Source organism: Patagioenas fasciata, chromosome 3 (genome assembly GCF_037038585.1).
Source record: "Patagioenas fasciata isolate bPatFas1 chromosome 3, bPatFas1.hap1, whole genome shotgun sequence".
NCBI classification, from domain to species: Eukaryota; Metazoa; Chordata; class Aves; order Columbiformes; family Columbidae; genus Patagioenas; species Patagioenas fasciata.
Window position 1 is genome coordinate 124,071,919 of NC_092522.1, and position 23,331 is coordinate 124,095,249.

General features: G+C 46.7%; 1 protein-coding gene across 1 annotated transcript in view; it reads left to right on the plus strand.

Annotated features, from left to right (window-relative positions):
• ELP3 (elongator acetyltransferase complex subunit 3) overlaps window positions 1-23,331 on the plus strand; it is a 102,525-nt gene that overhangs the window by 63,026 nt on the left and 16,168 nt on the right. The window contains exons 11-14 of the mRNA XM_065834344.2: window positions 1,833-1,923; window positions 6,105-6,170; window positions 12,676-12,903; window positions 15,967-16,048. Of these exons, the coding sequence (XP_065690416.1) occupies window positions 1,833-1,923; window positions 6,105-6,170; window positions 12,676-12,903; window positions 15,967-16,048 (467 nt within the window). The remainder of the gene's footprint in view (window positions 1-1,832; window positions 1,924-6,104; window positions 6,171-12,675; window positions 12,904-15,966; window positions 16,049-23,331) is intronic.

Genomic DNA, 23,331 nt, shown 5'->3' on the forward strand with positions numbered 1-23,331 from the left:
ACCTACTGACCACCCCCTTCTAACCCACCCCAGGTCCCATTGGCCTTCCTGGCCACAAGGGCCCAGTGCTGGCTCATGCTCACCCTGCTGTCCCCAGGACCCCCAGGTCCCTTTCCCCTACACTGCTCTCTAATAGCTCATTCCCCAACTCACACTGGAACCTGGGGTTGTTCCTGCCCACATTCAAGACTCTACACTTGCCCTTGTTCTATTTCATTACATTTTTCCCACCCAACTCTCCAGCCTGTCCAGGTCTCTGGATGGCAGCACAGCTTCCAGTGTCACCACTCCTCCCAGCTTGGTGTCACCAGCAAACTTGCTGACAGTCACTCTATTCCCTCATCCAAGTCATTGATGAATATATTGAATAATACCGGCCCCAGCACTGACCCTTGAACACTCCACTAGATCCAGGCCTCAACTGGACTCTGCCCCATTGACCACGACTCTCTGGCTTCTTCCCTTCAGCCAGTTCCCAGTCCACCTCACTACCCGATCATCCAGCCCCATCAGTTTTGCTGTGAGGATGCTGTGGGAGACTGTGTCAAATGCTTTACTGAAATCAAGGTAGATCGCATCCACCGCTCTGCCATCATCCATCCACGTCAGAGAGCGATGCTGAAATGGGAGGAAAATCCTGAAGTTCTGATACCCTTGTTTTCATTCTTAACAGGAAAGGAAAACTCCTTTTCTTGCCCCCTCGGCAGCATCACAAGACTGAAGCAGCATGAGGATCAGGTCTTTAGGACCCTTGAAGACCTTTATCTATTATAGAGCCGCAGCCAAAAATAGTAAATTGTTAACGGGGCCGTGTGTGAATGCACGTCCTCAAGGAGCTGAATAGATCAATTAATACATTTTGCGGAGGTCATCAGACAGCTGCCGGCTGGTGAGGACTTTCAATCACTGCTGAACCAAGATGGATTAAGCTAATTACATTACCAATTCCCTCAACCAGCCCATTCTCTGTCTGGTTTTGGTTTTTTAATGTGATATTCTATTCTTTATTCTGTTGGATGCTTGCACAGATGGATTAAATACTCACCAATGTCTGAGTGCTGTTTGGAGACCAACCTGTTGTACGATTTACTGAGTATCTTTTCTGCTTTTTAGTCCGTATTTCCCTGGGTCTGGATTACACAGTGGAGCATTGGGGGTGTTATCACAGATGCCAGGGTGGATTTTGAGCAGGGGGAAGGAGAAACATTTGAAATCTCCATACAGAACAGCGTTAGGTAGAAGGAGAGCATGGAGTGGGATGTGCCAATAATCCACGTGTTTCTTTTTCAGCTCGATGTGATGCAGAAATCTGTCTTTTCCTAAGGGTTGGTATCCTCCTTATTTAATCCCTAGAGGGGAAGCGCAGTGGAGAGGCCAAACCTGCTCTTGCTTTCAGATTTCATTCAATACCCCCACAGAGAACTGCAGGACCGAGTTCTGCCACGTGCAGCCTCATGATTTACATTCCTGTTTTAATGCCATAGACTTTCTGGCTGGACTTTGCTGCAAATCATTTGCTAAACAGAACTTTTTGGCTTTGAAGCAGCTGGCGTCCCGGTATCAAAATGTTGTAATTCTGATTAATTCTCCCTGATGGCCATTTAACCTGGAGACGGCAGAAAGACGCGATCTCCTTCCCAATTCTGGTCTCCAGCAGCAGATACCATGAAGAACATTGAGCTGGAGTCCTGGGCGAGACTCACGCTCTGCTGGATGATCCTTTATTTTACCAGACTCCCAGGTGACAGAGCAAAACTTAGGAGACTGTAATGGTGCTTTATGGTGTATTGTCTGCTGCTGCAGTTGTTTGAGGGTTTGGTTTCTCTTTGCAGAGATATCCCCATGCCGCTGGTCAGCTCAGGAGTGGAGCACGGGAACCTGCGCGAGCTCGCCCTGGCCAGGATGAAAGATCTCGGGACACAGGTAAAATATTAATTAATATTAATAAACAACTACTTGATGATTTCACACACAGAGAGGAAAATAATGACCAGGAAACATGGTAGGAGCCAGATTTACTGCTGAACTAAAACTATCCGCAAAAACCAAAATTTAATGACTAAACCCAATGCTTCTGAAAAGCTGGTTTTGTTTGGTTGGTTTTTAGTTTAGCGCTTTCACTTCCTGAAGATACTTGGTAACTGGTTTGTGATGTTCCATCCTTTTACCAGAATGAAACCCTTGAATCAGAGAGAATGCAGGGAGGTTTCTTTTTAATTTACGCTATTAGAAATTCTCCGTCTTTTCTTTTTCCCACGCACGCACTTACTTGACTGAACAACTGGAAGAAAAGCTCTTAGTCTGAGGCCAGAGAAATCTTGCAAGAGAGATTTCAGCACAAACAAATGAGACATAATATTCTTGATATTTCTAAGGTCAAATAAAAATACGAGCGGGGGTGGAGAGAGGGAGGAATTACGTTGATATTTGAAGTCACAAAGAGGTGCGTATGCCCAGTCTTGATTTTCCTCGGAAGGTCGCTGTGGCGTTTGGCATTCCCGGTGCCCACCACGGTTGTCTCCAACGCCTCTCGCTCTTTGAACTTCTCTCCGAAACCCAGTTATCAGCCACAGTTTGCAAGCCCTCTGTCCCATCCCAGCAGATGGGATGAGGGATGAGTTCACTCCAAACGTGACACGTGCCCTGATCAACAGATGAGATCAGGTGTGAGTTAACTGTGCAGAATTAACCCAGAGTTATGTGAAGTGAATGACAGACAATCACTCCAGGGCTCCAATCCAATTATGAGTTTACTAAAAGCACATGGTGGGAATAATAATTACAGCGATTAGTGACATGGCAAAAGTATTTTATGATGTCACAGAACTTATCAATACATTAACAACAAAAGTCCTTCTACAAACAATGGATTGGCAACTGTTAGTAGCTATAATACAAAACTTAACGAGACTTTAACGGCAAAACTTAAAATGGTGTTACTCTTATATGTTCAAAAGGAAAAGAGAGTCCCCACCTCCAGTATTGGCCAGCCGGCCTGGGCTGTGGCTCATTAGCTTGTCATTGATCCATAAATCACAGTTCACCCTGTACTGAATGTGTCATCTCCTGCCACAGTGTTTGAGGAATGATTCCTTTTAGCCTTTGACGATCCTGGGGCTGGAGGAACTAGTTTTGCCACAATGTTTTGGCCATGATCCTTGTCAATACACGACAGCCTCAGTAAAGTTAGGGCAAGTTCTTCCTTTCTTGGGATGTCCAGCTTCCTAGACAAAATACCATGCAAACCCTGTGCTCCCTGAGACTTTTCCAAAGGGCTTTAATCGCCCTGGTGTTCAGGCAGGGGCAGATCCTCACCACAACTCCTCCATGCATCTGTATTGTGATTTAGCTCTCCTTCTTTCTAGCTCACCTTTTTTTAAAGGGTTTTTAAGGCATTCATAGGATCATTTTGGTTGGAAGAAATCCTTAAGATCATCAAGTCCAACCATAACCTAAACCCAGCACTAACCCATGTCCCTAAGAGCCTCATCATTGGTGCATCCAGCAGTAGTGAAGTCTTTGGCTGCTCTTTGTGTCCCTGTAGTCCCACACCAATTTATGCTGCCCTGTATTTTTGGTATTTAACATGGATAGTTCTCCAGGCTACATCTGCCTCCTTACTGCCTTTGCCATCTCACCTGCATCTTGCAGTTGCAGCACAAAAGATCAGAAAACAAACTCCAGGCTGTCATCCTTCCCGCTGGGCTTTCCACGCCGGTTAATCTCTCCTAAGCTGGTGCCCTGGACTTGCTCCTTAAATCATTGCTCCCAGTCTTTCTCCAGTAACAAGCCAGGGTTTGGCAGACGGCTTCACCAGCCACAGGAGCTTCCACCCCTCCTGCTGACATTTTGCTTCAAAGCCAGGCAGGGGAGACAACCTCTGTGGTGTATCTAAGGCTTTTCAATTGATTTCTTCAGGGCTAACAGTGAACTCTTCCTGGGGTTTGATACTAAAACCACATCATCTGATCTGAACCCGATCAAGAGCAGCTGGAGAAGCTGCTCCATGGCAGTCAGGGCAGAGCTGAACCATTAAAGGGCTTGTCAGGCTCTGGGAGTCATCGCTTTTAGAAAATACCCAAATCTGGAAATATCTCCACTGTGCAGATGATTACAGATTTTAATTTAGTGAGGCAGAAACACTGCAGCTGGTGGAATGAGAAACCGGTCTGCTGCAATATGGCTTGAAATGTAAGGTATTGTTGTGTTTTCCTATAAATACGCTTTGTCCTCTTGTCTTTTAGCTTGGAAAAGGAGAGGAAAAGGCCAAGGAAGGAAGGGGCTTGTAGGAATCTGATACGTTTGCAGACAATTCTGGCGTCTGTCTTTGGGGGAGTGCATTTAAGGGATGAGGATCAGTCCTGCCAACAGTGCGACTCGTGTCTCTGCTTGCTGGATAGGAATTATTCTTTAGGAGCTGGAAAGAAATGTTTCTGGAGGGAGCAGATGCTGGCCAGTGATTGCCAGCCACTGAGTGCAAGGGAAGATATGCGGTTGGGCCACGGGATTTTAAAGGAGCATCCCAAAACACATCGTCCTTCTGCATTTCTGAGGTTTTGAATGAAAAGTGGATATTTCTCTGCCTTTTAGTGTGGTATTTGTGTAGCTAGGAAACTGTAAAGCACAGAAGAGTTTGTCCAATCTAGAATCTCGGTACGACAGTGAGTCCTGGTTTTACCATAGACCACTATGAAAAACAAACTCAAACTCACTCGTTTTTGCCATTTGGGAGATTGTTGCTTTATATTGATAATGGAATTTAAGAACATGCAGAAGGGGACAGGGTGTGAGATAGAGCTGTGCTCATTCTGGGTGCTCTGAGTTTCAGTTTGAGATGAATTTTCCCACATTCATGGAGTCATTTTGGTTGGAAAAGTGCTTTAAGATCATCGAGTCCAACCATTACCATCGCAGCACTAAACCATGTCCCTGAGAACCTCATGTCCGTCTGTCCAACCCTCCAGGGATGGTGACTCCAGCACTGCCCTGGGCAGCCTGTTCCAATGCCCCACAGCCCTTTGGGGAAGAAATTGTTCCCAGATCCAACCTCAACCTCCCCTGGCGCAACTTGAGGCTGTTTCCTCTGTTCCTGGTGCTTGTTCCTGGGGAGCAGAGCCCAGCACCCTCATTCTTTCGCTGTCTAAAAGTCTGGCTTTTAGAAGTACTTGGGCAAGTAGATGTTGTTGCTGTTAAAGCATTTTTAGCCTGTTGGTGGGGATTATCTTCTGGAATGGAATGGCCATTTGCAACTCATCTGCTTTGGGTAAAACTCTTGTGGCTACACTTTGTTGTCAAAAGTTGGGTTAAGCTTAGGATTGGGTTTCCACTAAAGATGTGAATACATGTCATCTCCAATGGTAGAAGTTTATACTATCAACTGTTTGCTGATGTGAGTGGGGGCCAAATTACTCAACTCCGTTGGCTCTGAGAAGCACAAAAGTTCACGCACATTATAACCCACCTCTCAAGCGCTGAGCCTGGAGCCTCATCTCTTCTGGTCTGACTTTTAAGGAAGGAAGATTTCTTTTGGCCACCTTTGTTGTCTCCACCATTGCTCCCAAGCCTCCGTGATGCTCAGTGGATTCCAGATCAACGTTAGCTTTACTTTCTGATATTTGGATCGGACTTCTGCAACTGTTCCTATTTAAAAACAGGGATTGCTGAGGTTCAAAAACTGGCTGTATAAGGACTCTCGGATGCCTTGGCATAAATTTTGCCAACGTTAGACCTTCCAAATCCAGGGTAAAAATGGATTAGGCCAAAGCATTTTGTTTTCCCCTCTTATTTTTTCTCTGTACGTTGATTTTGCCTCCAGACCTTGTTGTTTGTGAATCAAAGTGTACATTTCCTCATGAGCCATAATAGTTGCTTAGTGAATTGATTTTTGCCAGCATGCCTTTCCATTTAGCACTAAGACCTCTTTCCGAGGTATATTAGGGATGGATCGGTGAGCACTTTTATTTTGAAGTCTACCCATTTGAAATTAATCTGTGCAACTTCATGCTATTTCAGTTTCGTTTGGAACCCAATAGGTGGCTGGAAATCTCTAGAGCTTAATGTTTTTCTCCTATATAATTTTTTTCGTCCTCCCTTTCTTTTCCCAGTGTCGTGATGTAAGAACAAGAGAGGTTGGAATTCAAGAAATTCACCATAAAGTGAGACCATATCAGGTAAGATTTGTCTTTTTTTTCTAGGAGCTTGTTTCAGACACAATTTGTAACGTGTTTGGTGTGGAGGCGTTGGGACCCATTTGTTGCATGTCCCGCCTTTGTAGATGGATCCAGTTTCCCATTTATTTTCCCTGCAGCTCTGGATGTCTTTTGTTTGAGCACAGTCACATGTTGAAATTTATGGACCACCGTGTTCAATAAACCGACTGCAGCCAGCAGTTTGTTTGATATTTGCACCGCTATAACAAAATAGCTGCCTTCCCTTTTCTCCTTCCTCATTACAATTTGGGATTTAGATAATAAGAATAATGCCATGTGTGCATGCTGAACAGGAAGGAAGATGAGTTTACAGCCTGTTTTTTGTGGATGTGCATGTTCATATAGGCAAACAATATGAGTGTATAAATACGCTTCTGCACGTGGATGTACACGGTGCTTCAAAAAGACCGACCCAATTTGAAATCACTGTATCTTTGAAATTGGGTCCATCTTGAAACACCCTGTATATATGTATATGTAAGAGTAGATCCATTTAGCATATGACACATCTGTTGTGGTTTTCGTTCCTGAAGTCTTGAATCGGTCCACAAAAAGATGGCTCTGCTTATTTTATAGAAAGGAAAAGGTTCACTGCTGAACTTCAAGCATCCAGTTTAGGGAACTAATCCTGTTCACTGTAGTCACAAGGAGGGTCCGGTCCTTCCCAAAAGTGCTCAGGAGCTCCACGGCACTCAAGGAAATGAATTTTTTAATGTAAATCATACCCTACATATAAATCATACCCTAAAAGTATTTTCTTCCTGTCCCTTTGCTGACATTGAAGAGGGACTGAAATGAGTCTGGAGTTTATCCATCATATATTGCCTTTGCATTCCAACAAGAATTCTTTGTGTGAAGCAGAAGATAGTGCCGGCCTGGGCAGAACGCTGGCTCACAATCACACCGGCATTCCTTTCTCATCTTCTGTACAGTGGGTTTTAAATGTCAGCACTAAACTGGGCTTAGGCTTTGTGTGACAGCACAGAGGGAGATGCCTTACACAGGTCCTCTCGCTTGTGCTTTGGTTATTTAGGTTTCAAAGAGACTCTGAGTTGGGTGCCAGAATTAAAGTAGAATGAATATTCTCTGAGTTTAGCAAGGGGAGAGCTTCTTGCTCTCTACAAACACGTGAAAGGAGGGTGTTGGTCTTTTCTCCCCAGGAACAAGCGCCAGGAGCAGAGGAAACGGCCTCAAGTTGCACCAGGGGAGGTTGAGGGTGGATGTGGGGAACAATTTCTTCCCCAAAGGGCTGTGGGGCATTGGAACAGGCTGCCCAGGGCAGTGCTGGAGTCACCATCCCTGGAGGGCTGGACAGACGGACATGAGGTTCTCAGGACATGGGGCAGTGCCAGGGGTGGGTTATGGTTGGACTCGATGATGTTGAGGGTCTCTTCCAACCAAAATGATTCTATGAAACATGTTCTCACTTTGCAAATCAGAGATTACCAGGAGTCATATTCCATTTTTCTCCTGCCATTGTGTGAATTCAGATGGAGCGCAACTCTTCCCATCCTGCCTAACAGTAGTTTAACCGGGTCTAGCATACATAAATACATAACAATCCCGAATAAATGATCTTATTCTTGGCAGATTTCTGGGAGAACTGAGGCCGTACAGGCTCGTTTGTCCACAGGCCGTGCAGCCTTTGTGCTCTGCTCCTCTTATCTGATCTGTGGTCATTCCATGAAATATCTTCCCAAGATGCCTGTTGTCAGCAGCGCTCATCTCATTTAAATTGTAAATGTATTGAGTAGTTAGCAAATAGCTTATCACAGGGCTTTCAAAGCAACGTTCTGTGGAAAATCCCCTTTGTTAAACTCATCTGTCTGAGTGGCAGGAGGATGTCATTATGTCGTCGCAGCAAAATCTATCATGACAGCGAGCAAGAGAAATATTCGAAGATGGGATAATTTTTCATGCTCTTTAGACTAATTACAAGGTATGATGTTTTCCTTGCCTTCCGAAGTAAACAACGCATCCTCTTGATAAGAGAGGCTATCATGTCAGAGCTACAATAAATTAATCGCTTGCTGTAATTAGTTACACTTTTTGCAACTTCTTTTTGTTTAGGCATCAGTGGGCTGTGTGTATTTTTACAATGGTGATGGTGTGTCTGCTTTAAAAAGTGTATTTTCTTTTTTTAAATCAATTTGAAGTAGCTTCCTTGCCCGTAGCTGTCTCTGAGCTGCCTTTTCAATTAGTGGCGTTTCTCCGTAAGTATTTTCTTGCTCTCAGAATGGTTAAGGCTACACAGCTCTACGTAATAACCTTAACAATGCTTTAGTGAGTTGTTGCTGTAAAGAGGTTGATGGTTTTTGAAAGGCGAGGGACAGCGACAGCTCTGTTATGGGTTAGATCCTGTATTAGTGTTGAGCAGAAAGTATAAAATGTATAAGCTGCTGTTCCTGCAAAACGTGGGGTTTTGTATTAAGATAATGATCTTGATCACAGAATCCCAGAATGTCAGGGGTTGGAAGGGACCTGGAAAGCTCATCCAGTGCAATCCCCTCACCGGAGCAGGAACACCCAGCTGAGGTTCCACAGGAAGGTGTCCAGGCGGGTTTGAATGTCTGCAGAGAAGGAGACTCCACAACCTCCCTGGGCAGCCTGGGCCAGGCTCTGACACCCTCACCCCAAACAAGTTGCTTCTCCTCTTTCAGTGGAACCTCCTGTGTTCCAGTTTGAACCCGTTGCCCCTTGTCCTATCAGTAGTTGTCACCAAGAAGAGCCTGGCTCCATCCTCCTGACACTCCCCCTTTCCATATTGATCCCCATGAATGAGTCCCCCCTCTGTCTCCTCTTCTCCAGCTCCAGAGCCCCAGCTCCCTCAGCCTTTCCTCACACGGGAGATGCTCCACTCCCTCCAGCATCTTGGTGGCTGCGCTGGACTCTCTGCAGCAGTTCCCTGTCCTTCTGGAACTGAGGGGCCACAACTGGACACAAGATTCCAGGTGTGGTCTCCCCAGGGCAGAGCAGAGGGGCAGGAGAACCTCTCTGACCTACTGACCACCCCCTTCTAACCCACCCCAGGTCCCATTGGCCTTCCTGGCCACAAGGGCCCAGTGCTGGCTCATGCTCACCCTGCTGTCCCCAGGACCCCCAGCTCCCTTTCCCCTACACTGCTCTCTAATAGGTCATTCCCCAACTTACACTGGAACCTGGGGTTGTTCCTTCCCACATTCAAGACTCTACACTTACCCTTGTTCAATTTCATTAAATTTTTCCCGCCCAACTCTCCAGCCTGTCCAGGTCTCTGATGGCAGCACAGCTTCCAGTGTCACCACTCCTCCCAGCTTGGTGTCACCAGCAAACTTGCTGACAGTCACTCTGTTCCCTCATCCAAGTCATTGATGAATATATTGAATAATACCGGCCCCAGCACTGGGCCTTGAACACTCCGCTAGATCCAGGCCTCCAACTGGACTGTGCCCCATTGACCACGACTCTCTGGCTTCTTCCCTTCAGCCAGTTCCCAGTCCACCTCACTACCCGATCATCCAGACCACACTTCCTCATGAGGTTTAGCTGTGAGGATGCTGTGGAAGACTGTCAAATCCCTTACTCAAGTCAAGGTAGACCACATCCACCGCTCTGCCATCATCCATCCATCTTGTTGTGTCCTCATAAATGTCAATGAGGTTGGTCAAGCACGACTTCCCCTTGGTGAAGCCATGTTGACTGTTGATGTAGAGCCTCAGTAGGAATCAAGCAGATTTTTTGGGGCTGGGAGTAGCTGGTTTAGGTTGAGTGTAATCGGCAACTGGGTTTTCCTTTTTGTTTGTCTAAGTAAGTTGAAACCAGACATTTAATAGGATTGCAAGTGAAATGGTTGATCACCCTGGTGAGGTGGATCATCCCAGCACATGGGGTGGTTTGTGGGGACGGCAGCCGCACATCGCTGTGCACCCACCAACTGGGATGGGATTCAGGCTGGATTTGGCCATGTTTATACCAGAAGAAAAATATTCTGTATGTCTCAAGAGTCCCTGCAAACCCCTTGGGGATTCATCTATCCAGGACGCTCTGTGCCCCAGGGAGAACAAAAACTCGATCAAATTGGGGCTTTTCTGAGCTGATCAGCTTGGCTGATACATGCCTATGATGCTTTAGAAATGCACACAATATAAAACCTTCTGATGAAGGTTCCTGATCTTGCATCTTCTTGTTCTACAAGTGGCTTTTGGACTGGATGTGGGCGCAATGGGGCATCTGGTCCCTGCTGGAGACGAGCAATGGAGCCACGTTTTCCACTCCTGTTGTTTCATCCTCATTCAACCAGGAATTCTCCAGTCTTACCAATTCGAACATTTAGTATAGCAGCATTTAATGATATTTTCTGCTTTTCAACTTGGAAAATGATCCGCAGAATCTGGGTGTTTTAAAAACCTCGTGCTCTTTTCTTTTCCTCCATGTTTCCATTTTGCCAGCCGTGTTACATCCGGAATGGTAGCTCTGGATGGGCGCGTGTCAGCCGTCCCGACACGCAGGCTGGAGTTGATCTGGTGGAGAACGTGGCACATCGGCAGACACGGCGTTTCACCCCGCGAGCCGCACGTCAGCGCCCAAATGAGCTTCTGTAGGCAGCGAGGGGTTTAATTGCGAGCTGCGTTCACCGGGCTTCACCGTGGAGGAGAGCAGGCAGGCGACAGCATCCGTACGGCTTCGCTGTAAACAAATCTTTAATTCATGGCTTTCTGGGTATTAGGGGATTTGCAGAGAAAAGACTGAGGTTCTTTGCTTTACTCTTTGTAGTGGGGCAGGGAAGAGCACGGTAACGTATACATAGGGATTAGTCCTATACTGGGTGTAAATGTTAGAAATGCTGGTGCACAAGGCATCCACTGACACTTGCCCTTGGCGTTTGAATTCCTGAAGTTAAAGTAGTCTCTTAAAATGATGGCAGATGTACCCGTGTGATGGTTTTGGTTCAGATCAAGGAGTGCTTTTGAAGCACATCCTCCGGTCATCCCCCGCTTGGAAAGCATCAAGAACATAGAAATGTGATTCCTTTGGGTTGATTTAGAAAGCATCTTCCAGGAGCGCACGTAAGGCACCCCAGCTGGTGATGGGTGCCCAGGTCACGGGACTGAGACCAGGACTTGTCTCTACCGAAAACCTCCCAGCATATTCTTTAGAAATAAATTGTGCTGAGGGTGGTGAGAGCCTCGCCCAGGTTGGGCAGAGAGGTGGTGGCTGAACCATCCCTGGAGACATCCCAGGCCAGGCTGGACGGGGCTCTGAGCAACCTGAGCTGCTGAAGATGTCCCTGCTCATGGCAGGGGTGGCACTGGGGGAGCTTTAATGGTCCCTTCAACCCAAACTATTCTATAATTCTATATTATGTTGGCACCAGGCTCTCGATATCACAAACTATTGCTGCCACTCCTCTATTGAGTCCCTACAGCAAGATGGGCAACTATTTGAGCCACATCATATCAATTCAAACCCAAGCTTTTTCTTCTTCGTGCTTTCTTATCCACCAGTTGCTCTTTATAGCTTCTAGGTGCTCTGCAGACGTATTTTCTTCTACAAGAGCATGGTCTTTATTGTATTCTCCACAGCTGGCCAACTCTTCCCTTCTGCTTGTTCTGATCTTCAGAGCTGCCTTTGTCTAGATCATTATCAAAAATTGGATTTGAGGCAAGGAATATGTTGTTACTGTCACTTCCCAGGGTAATTTTCTGGCTGGTTTTGGTGTCTTCAGTACAATCTGAATAAGAAAATGCTTCCTGCTGATTCTGTAAAGCACACGTAATGCAATAATCGCTCACCAACAGCTCTTCCAGATCCACTCCTGTTACACAGCACAGTTTGCTCGTGTCGGTAGATCCTGCACGGTGCTGGAAGGAACTAATTGATAATTAATAAAGAAGTTAAGTGCTACTTGGAAGACCCATGTTCTGTGGACATCTCAAGCCGTTCCGTTAGCAAAGCGGTAGAGAAATGGACCTAAACGCAGATTTAGTGAAGGCAGATTCAAAACTGCTCGTTCTACATTAGCAGGTTTGTAACCGGAGCTGAATTTCAATTAGAACACATCCCTTGGTTAGTGGTGAGAGCTGCTGCCCCCATCGCTTTGCAGTGATTATGAAACTCAAATAACTCAAGAAACAGAGGTTTTGGGTTCCTGATTTACAAAGAGGTAACCATAAGGGTTAGCAGCCCTTCTTGAAAGCTCACAAATAGGGACACAAGAGCAGTTCTGTCCCATTGGCAAATACATTTCTATTAAATAGGCGCATGTTTTATCTTTAATGTGACTGCGGTAACAGCGGTTCTTACCCAGCGCTGCTAAAATCCATCTAGAATTAAATTGGCCTTTAAGAAAGCACTTCATGTTTTCCCTGAATCATAATACTTTATGGACCCATGAAATTGGTTTTGGTCTGTTCAACGTGCCACTTAAATATTTTTAAAGGAGTTTTTTCCCTCTTTGTATTCATCGCCGCTTCCTCTCTTTGCCCAGATTGAATTAGTCCGAAGAGATTATGTGGCTAACGGTGGCTGGGAGACCTTCCTGTCCTACGAAGACCCGGAGCAGGACATCCTGGTTGGGCTCCTGCGCCTGCGGAAATGTTCCGAGGAGTCATTCAGAGCGGAGCTGAAAGGAGGAGTTTCCATCGTCCGCGAACTCCACGTGTACGGCAGCGTCGTCCCCGTGAGCAGCCGGGACCCTTCCAAATTCCAGCACCAGGTACGAGGCATCTTTATTTCACAGCTGCGCCTCTTTCCTGCACCCTTTCCCCCCATATCATTGGAGAAGAAATTCATTTAACACCTGAGATTCACTCGGTTGCTTTGAATAGCTCGCTACAATAGAAACAGCGTTGAATTTGAGCCGCTTTTTGTGGTTCACCTCTTGAAATTGTGCTGCTCCTGAGCTTTTTGCTGGCATGATCATGAGTTATCCGAGATAAAATAAGGCCAGTCAATGCTGTCAGCGTTGCTTCGTGCCCATACAATACAAACTCACGTACGCTGGTGCTAATTTGCCTTTCGAGCACGAAGCATCTTTGGTTCTGAAGCATCTTTCCTTTGATCTCCTGTACGGTACATAAGACTTCGCTGCAAACGAAACAAAGGAGATATAGCCATTGTTTCTTTTTATTTCCTTTGAAAATAGATCTTGTTTGAGAGACGAATTACCCTTCTGAAATAATTACATATTGGAAGGCAAGATTTTATTCAGCACTACCCGGTTTTCTTTCAAAGGAACGTTTATTGAACGCGTTCGTCCTACGAAAACAAGAAATCCACCTTCAGTTCTGCGATGTGTATCAGTTTAAGTGATGTAGCGAGACATGAGTGAAGTGGCTTAGTTGGGTCTGACAGTTTTTTTGCTTCAGACGCACTTGCGAAGCCATTTCATGTGTATCTTAAAGCGTGTGAAGAATTGAGTGGAGAGCCGCGGTTCTGATTCCTTGCAGTGACTTGTATGAAAATGGCACATTATCTTCCTGCTGCATGGAACTTGCTGTGGCTTGTGGTGAGCAAAAATGAGAATTAAATTTTGCCCCAGTAGGTTTAGAACCTTTAGACTGAGATTTTTCTTAAAGAAACAATCAGTTTCTTCTCCTTGCCAGAAGTGCTCCAGGCCGATGCTTTAAATTAACTTCCTTGTATTTCACTGAATCCCAGAGTGTCAGGGGTTGGAAGGGATCTCAAAAGCCCATCCAGTGCAATCCCCCCGCCGGAGCAGGAACACCCAGCTGAGGTTCCACAGGAAGGTGTCCAGGCGGGTTTGAATGTCTGCAGAGAAGGAGACTCCACAACCTCCCTGGGCAGCCTGGGCCAGGCTCTGACACCCTCACTCCCAACAAGTTTCTTCTCAAATTTAAGTCGAACCTCCTGTGTTCCAGTTTGAACCCATTACGCCTTGTCCTATCATTGGTTGTCACCGAGAAGAGCCTGGCTCCATCCTCCTGACACTGCCCCTTTCCATATTGATCCCCATGAATGAGTCCCCCCTCAGTCTCCTCTTCTCCAGCTCCAGAGCCCCAGCTCCCTCAGCCTTTCCTCACACGGGAGATGCTCCACTCCCTTCAGCATCTTGGTGGCTGCGCTGGACTCTCTGCAGCAGTTCCCTGTCCTTCTGGAACTGAGGGGCCACAACTGGACACAAGATTCCAGGTGTGGTCTCCCCAGGGCAGAGCAGAGGGGCAGGAGAACCTCTCTGACCTACTGACCACCCCCTTCTAACCCACCCCAGGTACCATTGGCCTTCCTGGCCACAAGGGCCCAGTGCTGGCTCATGCTCACCCTGCTGTCCCCAGGACCCCCAGGTCCCTTTCCCCTACACTGCTCTCTAATAGCTCATTCCCCAACTTACACTGGAACCTGGGGTTGTTCCTGCCCACATTCAAGACTCTACACTTGCCCTTGTTCTATTTCATTACATTTTCCCCGCCCAACTCTCCAGCCTGTCCAGGTCTCTGAATGGCAGCACAACTTCCAGTGTCAGCTACTCCTCCCAGCTTGGTGTCACCAGCAAACTTGCTGACAGTCACTCTATTCCCTCATCCAAGTCATTGATGAATATATTGAATAATCCCGGTCCCAGCACTGACCCTTGAACACTCCACTAGATCCAGGCCTCCAACTGGACTGTGCCCCATTGACCACGACTCTCTGGCTTCTTCCCTTCAGCCAGTTCACAGTCCACATTTATTAATCTTACCCTGAGTATATGCATTAAGGTGCAGTTTGGCTAGATGGTGATGATGTGTGACCATAAGGCAGTGGCTGGGGGGGAAATAAAATTTTGGAAGGGAAAAGTGGTCATCCCAAGCATTAAAAAAAAATAAATACAAAAGCAAAAAAGAGAGAAAGAAAATCAATTGAAAGTAGCCAGCTACAAACACTAAAATAGGCTGCAAATTGAAATTTCATGGTGTATGATGCACTCATGTTCATTTGGAATAGTCAGCGTTCAAGAGGTTAATCAGAGAGCGTTCTTCACAGTCGTGGGGGCAATTTGTGATGAGGAGAATGTTTCAGAGTGAAGAGTTCTGTGTGTTATTTAAAAATGCCTCTAAGTGTTAAATGTTTTCTAGAATTAAATTGCATCTGCTTCAGCGTCGCCACAGCCCAATTTTGTACGTCTTGTCAGGAAAACAGATGAACAAAGAGCCGGGTATACTTCCTGCATCCTAATGTTAGGAGTGAATTAATCCAATCAATTATTCCCAGATATATGGGACAACAACGTTGTTAAATAGAGTGGAAAGGCTATTCCCTTATTTTGAAGCGTTATTGTGATTCCCGCAGCTCTCCTGCTGTGCAGGATTTCCAAATGTAAATAGAGACATGGATCTAGTCCAGAATCTTAACGTGTTCTTCTGCGATTCTTCTGGATTGGGCATCTCCTGTGTCACAAGCTGAGCTTAGGAGAGCCGGGTCTAGTAAGGCGGCTGTTGAGATGGGTGGTTGTTGTTTAGGATCAGTTACCTCACCAGGAATTACAGGTTACCTACCAACTTAATATATCAACGGATTTAACTCCATTGTGTTCCTGGCGTTGAGAAGCAGCCGGACAGCAGAACTGCCCATGGATAATTTCACAATCACAATAAAACCCCATTGATGCTCCACTGTAAAGCTTAGCGTCGGTTCACCTCCAGCAGTAAGGTTTTGATCATTCCTGGGGCAAAAATATGAGTCTTTTGGAACTGTACTGATGCTTGCATCCTGACCTTGCTTATGCTTTCTATTTTTACAGAACTTATCTTTTATTTCCCTGTTATTTCTCCCATTGTAGGGATTTGGTATGTTACTGATGGAGGAAGCAGAAAGAATAGCCAAGGAGGAGCACGGGTCATGGAAAATTGCTGTAATTTCAGGTACCTCGCTTTATCCCTATTATTTTTATATATATATATATATATATATATGTCTTAATCCGAAAATCAACCCGCTGCAGCCAGCACCACTGCTGTGAACATTCATATCAGGTAGACAACGAGCATCAGCAGATGCTACTTCGTACCATTCCACCACAGCTTTGTCCGGACTATACTGTTATTGCAAGCGGCGTTCTGGGGATGCACCACGGGGAAATGTCCTGCTGTCCATGCTGGAGCAGACGGACAGAATGACCGTGGGCGTCCTCCTCCTCCAAACGCTGCCATTTCCAACCCCGTCGCGAGTTCTTATTGTCCGGGGCTGCTTTCCAGAGATGAAGAGGATAGAAAATTGCCGGTCCCCGTTTTAGAGTCTTCCTGCAAATACCGTCATTAGGGTGGCCAGATGTGCTTTTAGGAGACATTAAGCTTTATCATGAAGGAGGGAGCTATATAAGAAAGAGCTGCAGCCTTTTATTTCATTTCATTTTCAAGGCGTTGTGACTAAGAGCGGCATCAGTTCATCGCCTGGGTGTGAAGTCAAGGTCGGGGACTGCCTTTGTGCCTTAATTTATCTTATATTAGTGGTTATGGTAGCTATAGAAAGCTTTTAGAGGCATATAGGTTATGTAGAGGTGGAGTTGGACTCGATCTTAAAGGTCTTTTCTGACCAAAATGATTCTGTGATATTCTACAAGCTGGAAGAATGTATGGGAAGAGGAACTCTTGTTGACGTAAAATTCATATATGCTGGGGAATTTAAACTGAATAGCTGTAATATAGACCTTTAAAAAAAAACATCATCATTTGATGCTGTCTTATTGAAAATAAAACCAACCCAAAAGCAGGAAACTACAACTTTGGTCCAAGCTGCTGAGTGTTCAAGCAAAAAGCTTCTCTGTGTGTTTCCAGCTGTGTCGTGTCCCTGGATGTTAAAAAGCCAAAGTGTTGATGAATACGTGTGACAAGGGCCGGAGCGTGAGTGAGGACGGCGTGCAGACAGGAGCTTTAAAATAATACCATGTTCTCTGGTTTTGATATTTCTTGGTCGCTTCAGACATATGCGGGTCCTGTTTCCCGGTTGCTGCTGCGTGGCCACGCCTGGAGTATTGTGTTGAGTTCTGGGCCCCTCAGCTCAGGAAAGAGATTGAAGTGCTGGAGCGGGTCCAGAGAAGAGCAACAAGACTGGGGAAGGGACTTGAGCACAAGCCCTATGGGGAGAGGCTGAGGGAGCTGGGCTTGTTCAGTCTGGAGAAGAGGAGGCTTAGAGGTGAGCTCAGCACTCTCTAGAACGACCTGAAGGGCAGTTCTAGCCAGGGGGGATTGGGCTCTTCTCCCAGGCAGTCAGCAATAGGACAAGGGGGCATGGGCTTCAACTCTGCCAGGGGAAATTGAGGCTGGAGATGAGAAAGCAATTCTGTGCAGAGAGAGTGGTCAGCATTGGAATGGCTGCCCAGGGAGGTGCTGGACTCACCGGCCCTGGAGGTTTTGAAACTGAGATTGGCCATGGCACTTAGTGCCATGATCTGGTCAATGGACTGGAGTTGGACCAAGGCTTGGACTGGATGATCTCTGAGGTCTTTTCCAACCCAGTCCATTCTGTGATTCTGTGGGTGTCGATTTGAACTGGGAATTTCACGTGGTGAAGAAATATCCATAACTACATCTCTCCTCAGTAAAGGAAAAAGGCAAAAGGGAAAATGGTTTGGTTTTGGTGGTAGCTTTGTGGAGGGAGGACACTGTGATTCCTCCGTGCTAAAGAACACTTCTTTTAAGAAGAACAGAAAACATACAGCAATTACTAAAAAAATATTTGTGAAAGCATTCGTGTTACTAATTCTAGCTGTATTTTAGCAAACCGATGTGAAGAATACCTGCTTTGCATCAAGATCCAGTGCCCGAAGTCTGTTTTGCTGCATGGCCGATTTGTGGCGTCCAACTAAGCCCTTGTCTGCAATTTTCATTTTTTTTTCCCCGAAGTGCAAAGTACAATATGGTACAATTTGTCTTTAAATACAGGATAGTACAGCATCTGCAAAGAGCGCAAGTTTTCCGGCTGTTTCCTTGGAGATGTTACCACTTGAATTTCAGTTCTCCTGTAGGTTTTATCTGAAATAAAAACGCAGCCAGAAGTTCTTTCTCCATTGGAAAAGGAGCTTAATTTTGCTAATTTTGGTTTCAAAATAGACTTCTTTAATCTGGGAACCCACTGCAAGGTTAAGTCTCCAACATATTGAATATGTTGGCTGCTTTCTAGAGAGAAGCGTGTAAGGGAGATCTGCTTTGAAGATCTCTTGCAGGACTCCATCTCATTAGTACTGTGTGGATTTTAGGAATGCTTCGTTGTGGTGCTTTGTTTAACAGTGTCCTTTCTTCAGCAGGATTTTCCAGTCTTGCACTCGATGGCCACATCAGCACCAGCCAAACTGCATCTTCAGAGGGTGTTCCCTGGTCCTCATTGATGCCTGTCAGGGCTGAAACCTTCACAGGGCTCCTGGTAGTGAAGTAACAGAGTGGGTGGTTGGATTTCTGTACTCTAACAACCTCTAGGAAAGTTACATCTAGTTAGCAAACGCTCTCTTTGATGTCTTTGAAAAGAAGTACATGTATTTTTAAGATAGGAGAGCATGAAGGGTTTTTATTATTGGCTAAGGGTTAGGGCTTGTCCCAAAGATCAGTTCAAGTTTGGCTCTGGTTAGAAATACGCAGTTCTGGTTAGAAATTCATCGAATTAGAGAATGGTTTGGGTGGGAAGGGACCTTCCCATCTCCCCCAGTTCCACCCTGCCATGACAGGGACATCTTCACCAGCTCAGGTTGCTCAGAGCCCCGTCCAGCCTGGCCTGGGATGTCTCCAGGGATGGTTCAGCCACCACCTCTCTGCCCAACCTGGGCCAGGCTCTCACCACCCTCATTTTAAACAATTTCTCCCTCATGTCCGGCCTGATTAGCAGCTCTGGTTAGAAATTAGCAACAACCATTGTGGCGGGGGGGTTGGACAAGGTGATCTTTAAAAGTCTCTTCCAACCCAAACCATCCAATGGTTCTGTGATCACCTCTGACTGTTCCCTACCCTGGCACTGAGCAGGGACATCTCATACTGGTGGTTTTAGGACAGCCCAGTTCCTAGAGACCCCAAAATTACGGTGCCCCCCATAACCTGCTGTATGGCAGAGCCTTGCTTTGCACTATTGACCACTGGAGATGTTCCTGTCTCTCCAGATGTGCGAGGCCAGATGTCCATCTCTAACGGATGTAGCTGGCAGGGGGGCTCGCACACCCTTCAGAGAGTAAATTTGGGGAGCCAGATGAATGTGAAGGGGTCCAGGAGTCTCCGGCTGATGATTTGCCACAGCCTTGGTTTGAAAGTGCGTTTAACTCAAGCCAGATTAAGGTAAATTCAGATAAAAGTGTTCATGGACGACATCCAAAACAGGCAATACAGTTACAAGTGGTTATGAAAAACAGGAAAGAAAAAAACCCACACTGTATGACTAATCTGCTTTTAGTGGGGTTCCATTAGAAACGCCTCTCTCCTGTCCAGCTGATTTGCTGCCCGTCCTGATCAAGGTAGCATTCGCCGTTTCCTGACGTCTCAGGCTGTGTCCCTGACAGCCTCGCTGATTAGAAACCTCTTTTCTCCATGGCAAAGCGTGGCGGCTGCCTGAGCCAATTTTCCTTTTGTCCAGACTCCCTGGAGAACTTGAGGCATAATCTTTTCCCCCTCTGCCTCTGCTTGTTTCCTTCCCACGAGTAACCTGGTCAATACTCTTAATTAAACGTTGCTTCAGATGCTGGTGGCCCCTTCGTTAGGTCAGGTGTTGTGTCTTGGACTTGCCCGTTTCTTGCTCCGAGGAGGATGAAGCTCCTTCCCCCTCAGCAGTGAGTCAGTGGTGGATCTCGGTGCGAAGTGTTCGCGTTTCTATATTCTCTACCAGGCTGTACTGTAAAGCCACTTCCTACAAACATGTAAATGGGAAACAAGTGAGTAATCAATGATTGCCTCCTGATTAAGATCAGGAGGACCATAATAATCAGGTCGGGGTGACTGATCCCAACACCTTTCTCCTAAGCTCACTGCAGCGGCCAGGAATCCACAATTGCAAGGCTGCAAATAGACATTAAACTAATACAGCCTGTTTTCTGTGGTCTCCACCAGAGAGAAAATGCTTGATTATCGACGGTGACTCATCTCCCAGGCTGTTGGTGCTGCTTGAGCGCCGGCTCATGTGTTTTAGGAAACTGTGCTGCTCTTGCCTTCGCCTTTTGCAGCTGGGGAGAAAACAGAGGTTCAGAACTTAGAATCATAAGATGGTTTGGGTTGGAGGGACCTTCCCAGCTCCCCCAGTGCCACCCCTGCCATGAGCAGGGACATCTTCACCAGCTCAGGTTGCTCAGAGCCCCGTCCAGCCTGGCCTGGGATGTCTCCAGGGATGGTTCAGCCACCACCTCTCTGCCCAACCTGGGCCAGGCTCTCACCACCCTCAGCACAAACAATTTCTGCATCATGTCCGGCCTGAATCTCCCTCCTTTAGTTTAAAACCATCACCCCTTGTCCTATCACAACAGGCCCTGCTCAAAAGTCTGTCCCATCTTTCTTCTCAGCCCCTTTTAAGCCCGGAAAGGCCGCACTAAGGTCTCCCCGGAGCTTCTCTTTTCCAGCTGAACACCCCATCTCTCTCAGCCTGTCCTCCCAGCAGAGCTGTTCCAGCCTCGCATCATTTCTGGGGCTCCTCTGGCCCCTCTCCAGCAGCTCCATGTGTGTCCTGTGCTGAGGACCCAGAGCTGGACCAGCACTACAGGGGGGTCTCACCAGAGCAGGATCCCCCAAACCTGCTGCTCACGCTGCTGGGGACACAGCCCAGGACACGGGTGATTTTTTGGGGCTGAAGCTGCATGTCGGTGGCTCATGCCCAGTTTTCACCCCCAGCACCCCAAGTCCTTCTGGGGGCTGCTCCCCATCCCTCCATCCCCAGCCTGGACTGATTCCAGGGTTGCCCCAAGGCATCACAGCAGCATTAAATTCACCTGCAATGAAGAACATCAATGGGAGAAAAGCCGAGCCGGTGTATAAATCAAAGCTACACTTTCAGGGCACATTCAACAGCACTGTAAAGTATCCTAATTTCCCTGTGTAAACAGCCTTTTGGTCACCCTAGAAGTAATAAATTACTTGAGTAATCAGCGTCTCGTAATTCATATTGGATGTTGATTCATGGGCTGATTCGGAGATTGCCAAGTGCTGAGTTTTACTCGGGAGACCTTAGGACGAGGCTCCGAGGTGGTGCTGGGAGGATTGATGAGGTCTGGGGGGGCTCCCTGGGGTTTTCCCTCCAGCGCCGCTGGGTTATTTTTAGAAATGCCAATCTTACTAAGCTATTAATAAGAAAAGAAGTGGCCCGAGATAAGTGGAAATATGGGAACGTTAATGAATTGTCTCTCTGATGTTTGTCTGCTTCAGATTGATGGCCTTCGGAAAAAAAATTAATTAGGGGGATTTGGAAGAAGCAGAGGATAAACCGTACGGGGGTGTTGGTGCTGTGGAATAGCTGCCATGTGCAATCCTCTAGTTCTTAATGAATTTCAATTTTGAAGGTTTAATAGTGTAACGGCTTTGAAAACAGGCTTGATACTATAATAACTGGAGCCTCGGCGCAGGCGTGAACGAGAATATTGGTGTCCTTAAGCAAGGACGCCTCTGCGAAAGCTGAATTCTGGATGGGTGTTTGATGGGAAGCTGCTTTTAATATACGGATCTTTGTAAGATATATTTGATAATGCGACGGTAACTTCTGCGTAACACAAACCAGAGACATCCACCTGTCCCAGGTGAGCGTGTTGTGGAAAGTGGGGACCTGTCTTCATTTTTTAGGGATTTCTTGTGGTCTCCATCTCCAGGAGCTTTCCCTAGAGGAAAAAGTGCTAAAACAAACCCTACACAACATCTTATGGAGTTGAATGTTTGGGGATTTACTCCGTTGGACTTCTTCCTTCCTCAAGAGCCCTTTCCCCAGTCTCAACCCAAACTACCCGTAAGTTTATAAAACTGAAATTCGATTGGATAGGAAGCGATTAGGAGTCAGATTAATGACGAAACGAAGGTCATTTCCATCCTAGTGGCTTTTAATACACAGCAGTACGAATAGCGTTGAATCAGAACTGTGGGCAACAGCAGCTTTCAGGGGTTTAAAATATAAACATGGTTTTCTTTCGCAGGATTCTTGCTCTCTGGTGCTGTTCTTACGCTGCCCACGAGCAATAATCCTCCTTTTCAAGGCTGCGCCGGGGGTTGCGGCCTTAAAGCTTGTTCTTAGTCAAAGCTTTGAGCGCCGAGTCCGTTGAGTCGTGGGTTTCATCTTTGTCGTGTTCGTAACCCAAATCCGCCGCGCGCTGGCAGCCCAGCTTTGCAACCGCTGCTTTAGCCGAGAATTACATCTGGCTTAAGGCAGGCTTATCTCCGGTGCGCTTTGTCAGTCTCTAAAGGCTGTAATCGAAAGACTAAGACTCCTCCCTGGTTTAGCAGTCTGGCCCAGCTGATCCGAGCAGCGTTTGCCATCGTCCTAACCGCAGCAGGGTGGATATTACTGAAGCGGTGAGATTTTCCTTTCAAAGCACATCCAAACCAGGACTGCACAGAATTAATGTGCTGCTCAGAGCGCGTTAGTTTGCACTCCTAGGGAACAATTCAGTTTCCCAGCAGATTCTTTCCAAAGCGTTTTGTTCTCCTGCTTTTGGAATAAACAGGTTCAGCTGAACCTGTCTTGTGATCATAAGGCTCTTTGCTCTTGGGGTTGTTGAATTTACAGCCAGAAAAGGGAAAAGATGCGACAGAATTGCACCGATGGTACGTAAAACCACGCAAGGTTACACTCAAACAAAGGCAAATCTGAGGTCCCTGGCATCGGGCACCCAGGAATCATCACAGGCGATGAACCGGGGAATGATGCGCAAGGCGAACGCGGCTGCACGGCAGCTGCCTCGTGGTTTGTGTAGTTAAATATCACTCCATTGGGAGAGGACCGCTGGGAGAACGGTGTTTAATCGACTGTGAGTCGGTGACAAACGCACCAGGAGTGCATTTGGAAGGGAGATGAGCGTTTGCGAGGCGGGTTTTGGGAAGGACGGTTGGGAAATGAGGGTGCGGACGGGGTGGGAAATGGGGTCAGCCGTAAATACGCCGGTTTCTACCCCTGGTGTTGCCACTGCGCGGATTCGCTGCTCCGTTTAAAGCTTGTGACCCTGGATACTTTGGAGCCTGGATGTTTGGGATCGCAAGGTACGTCC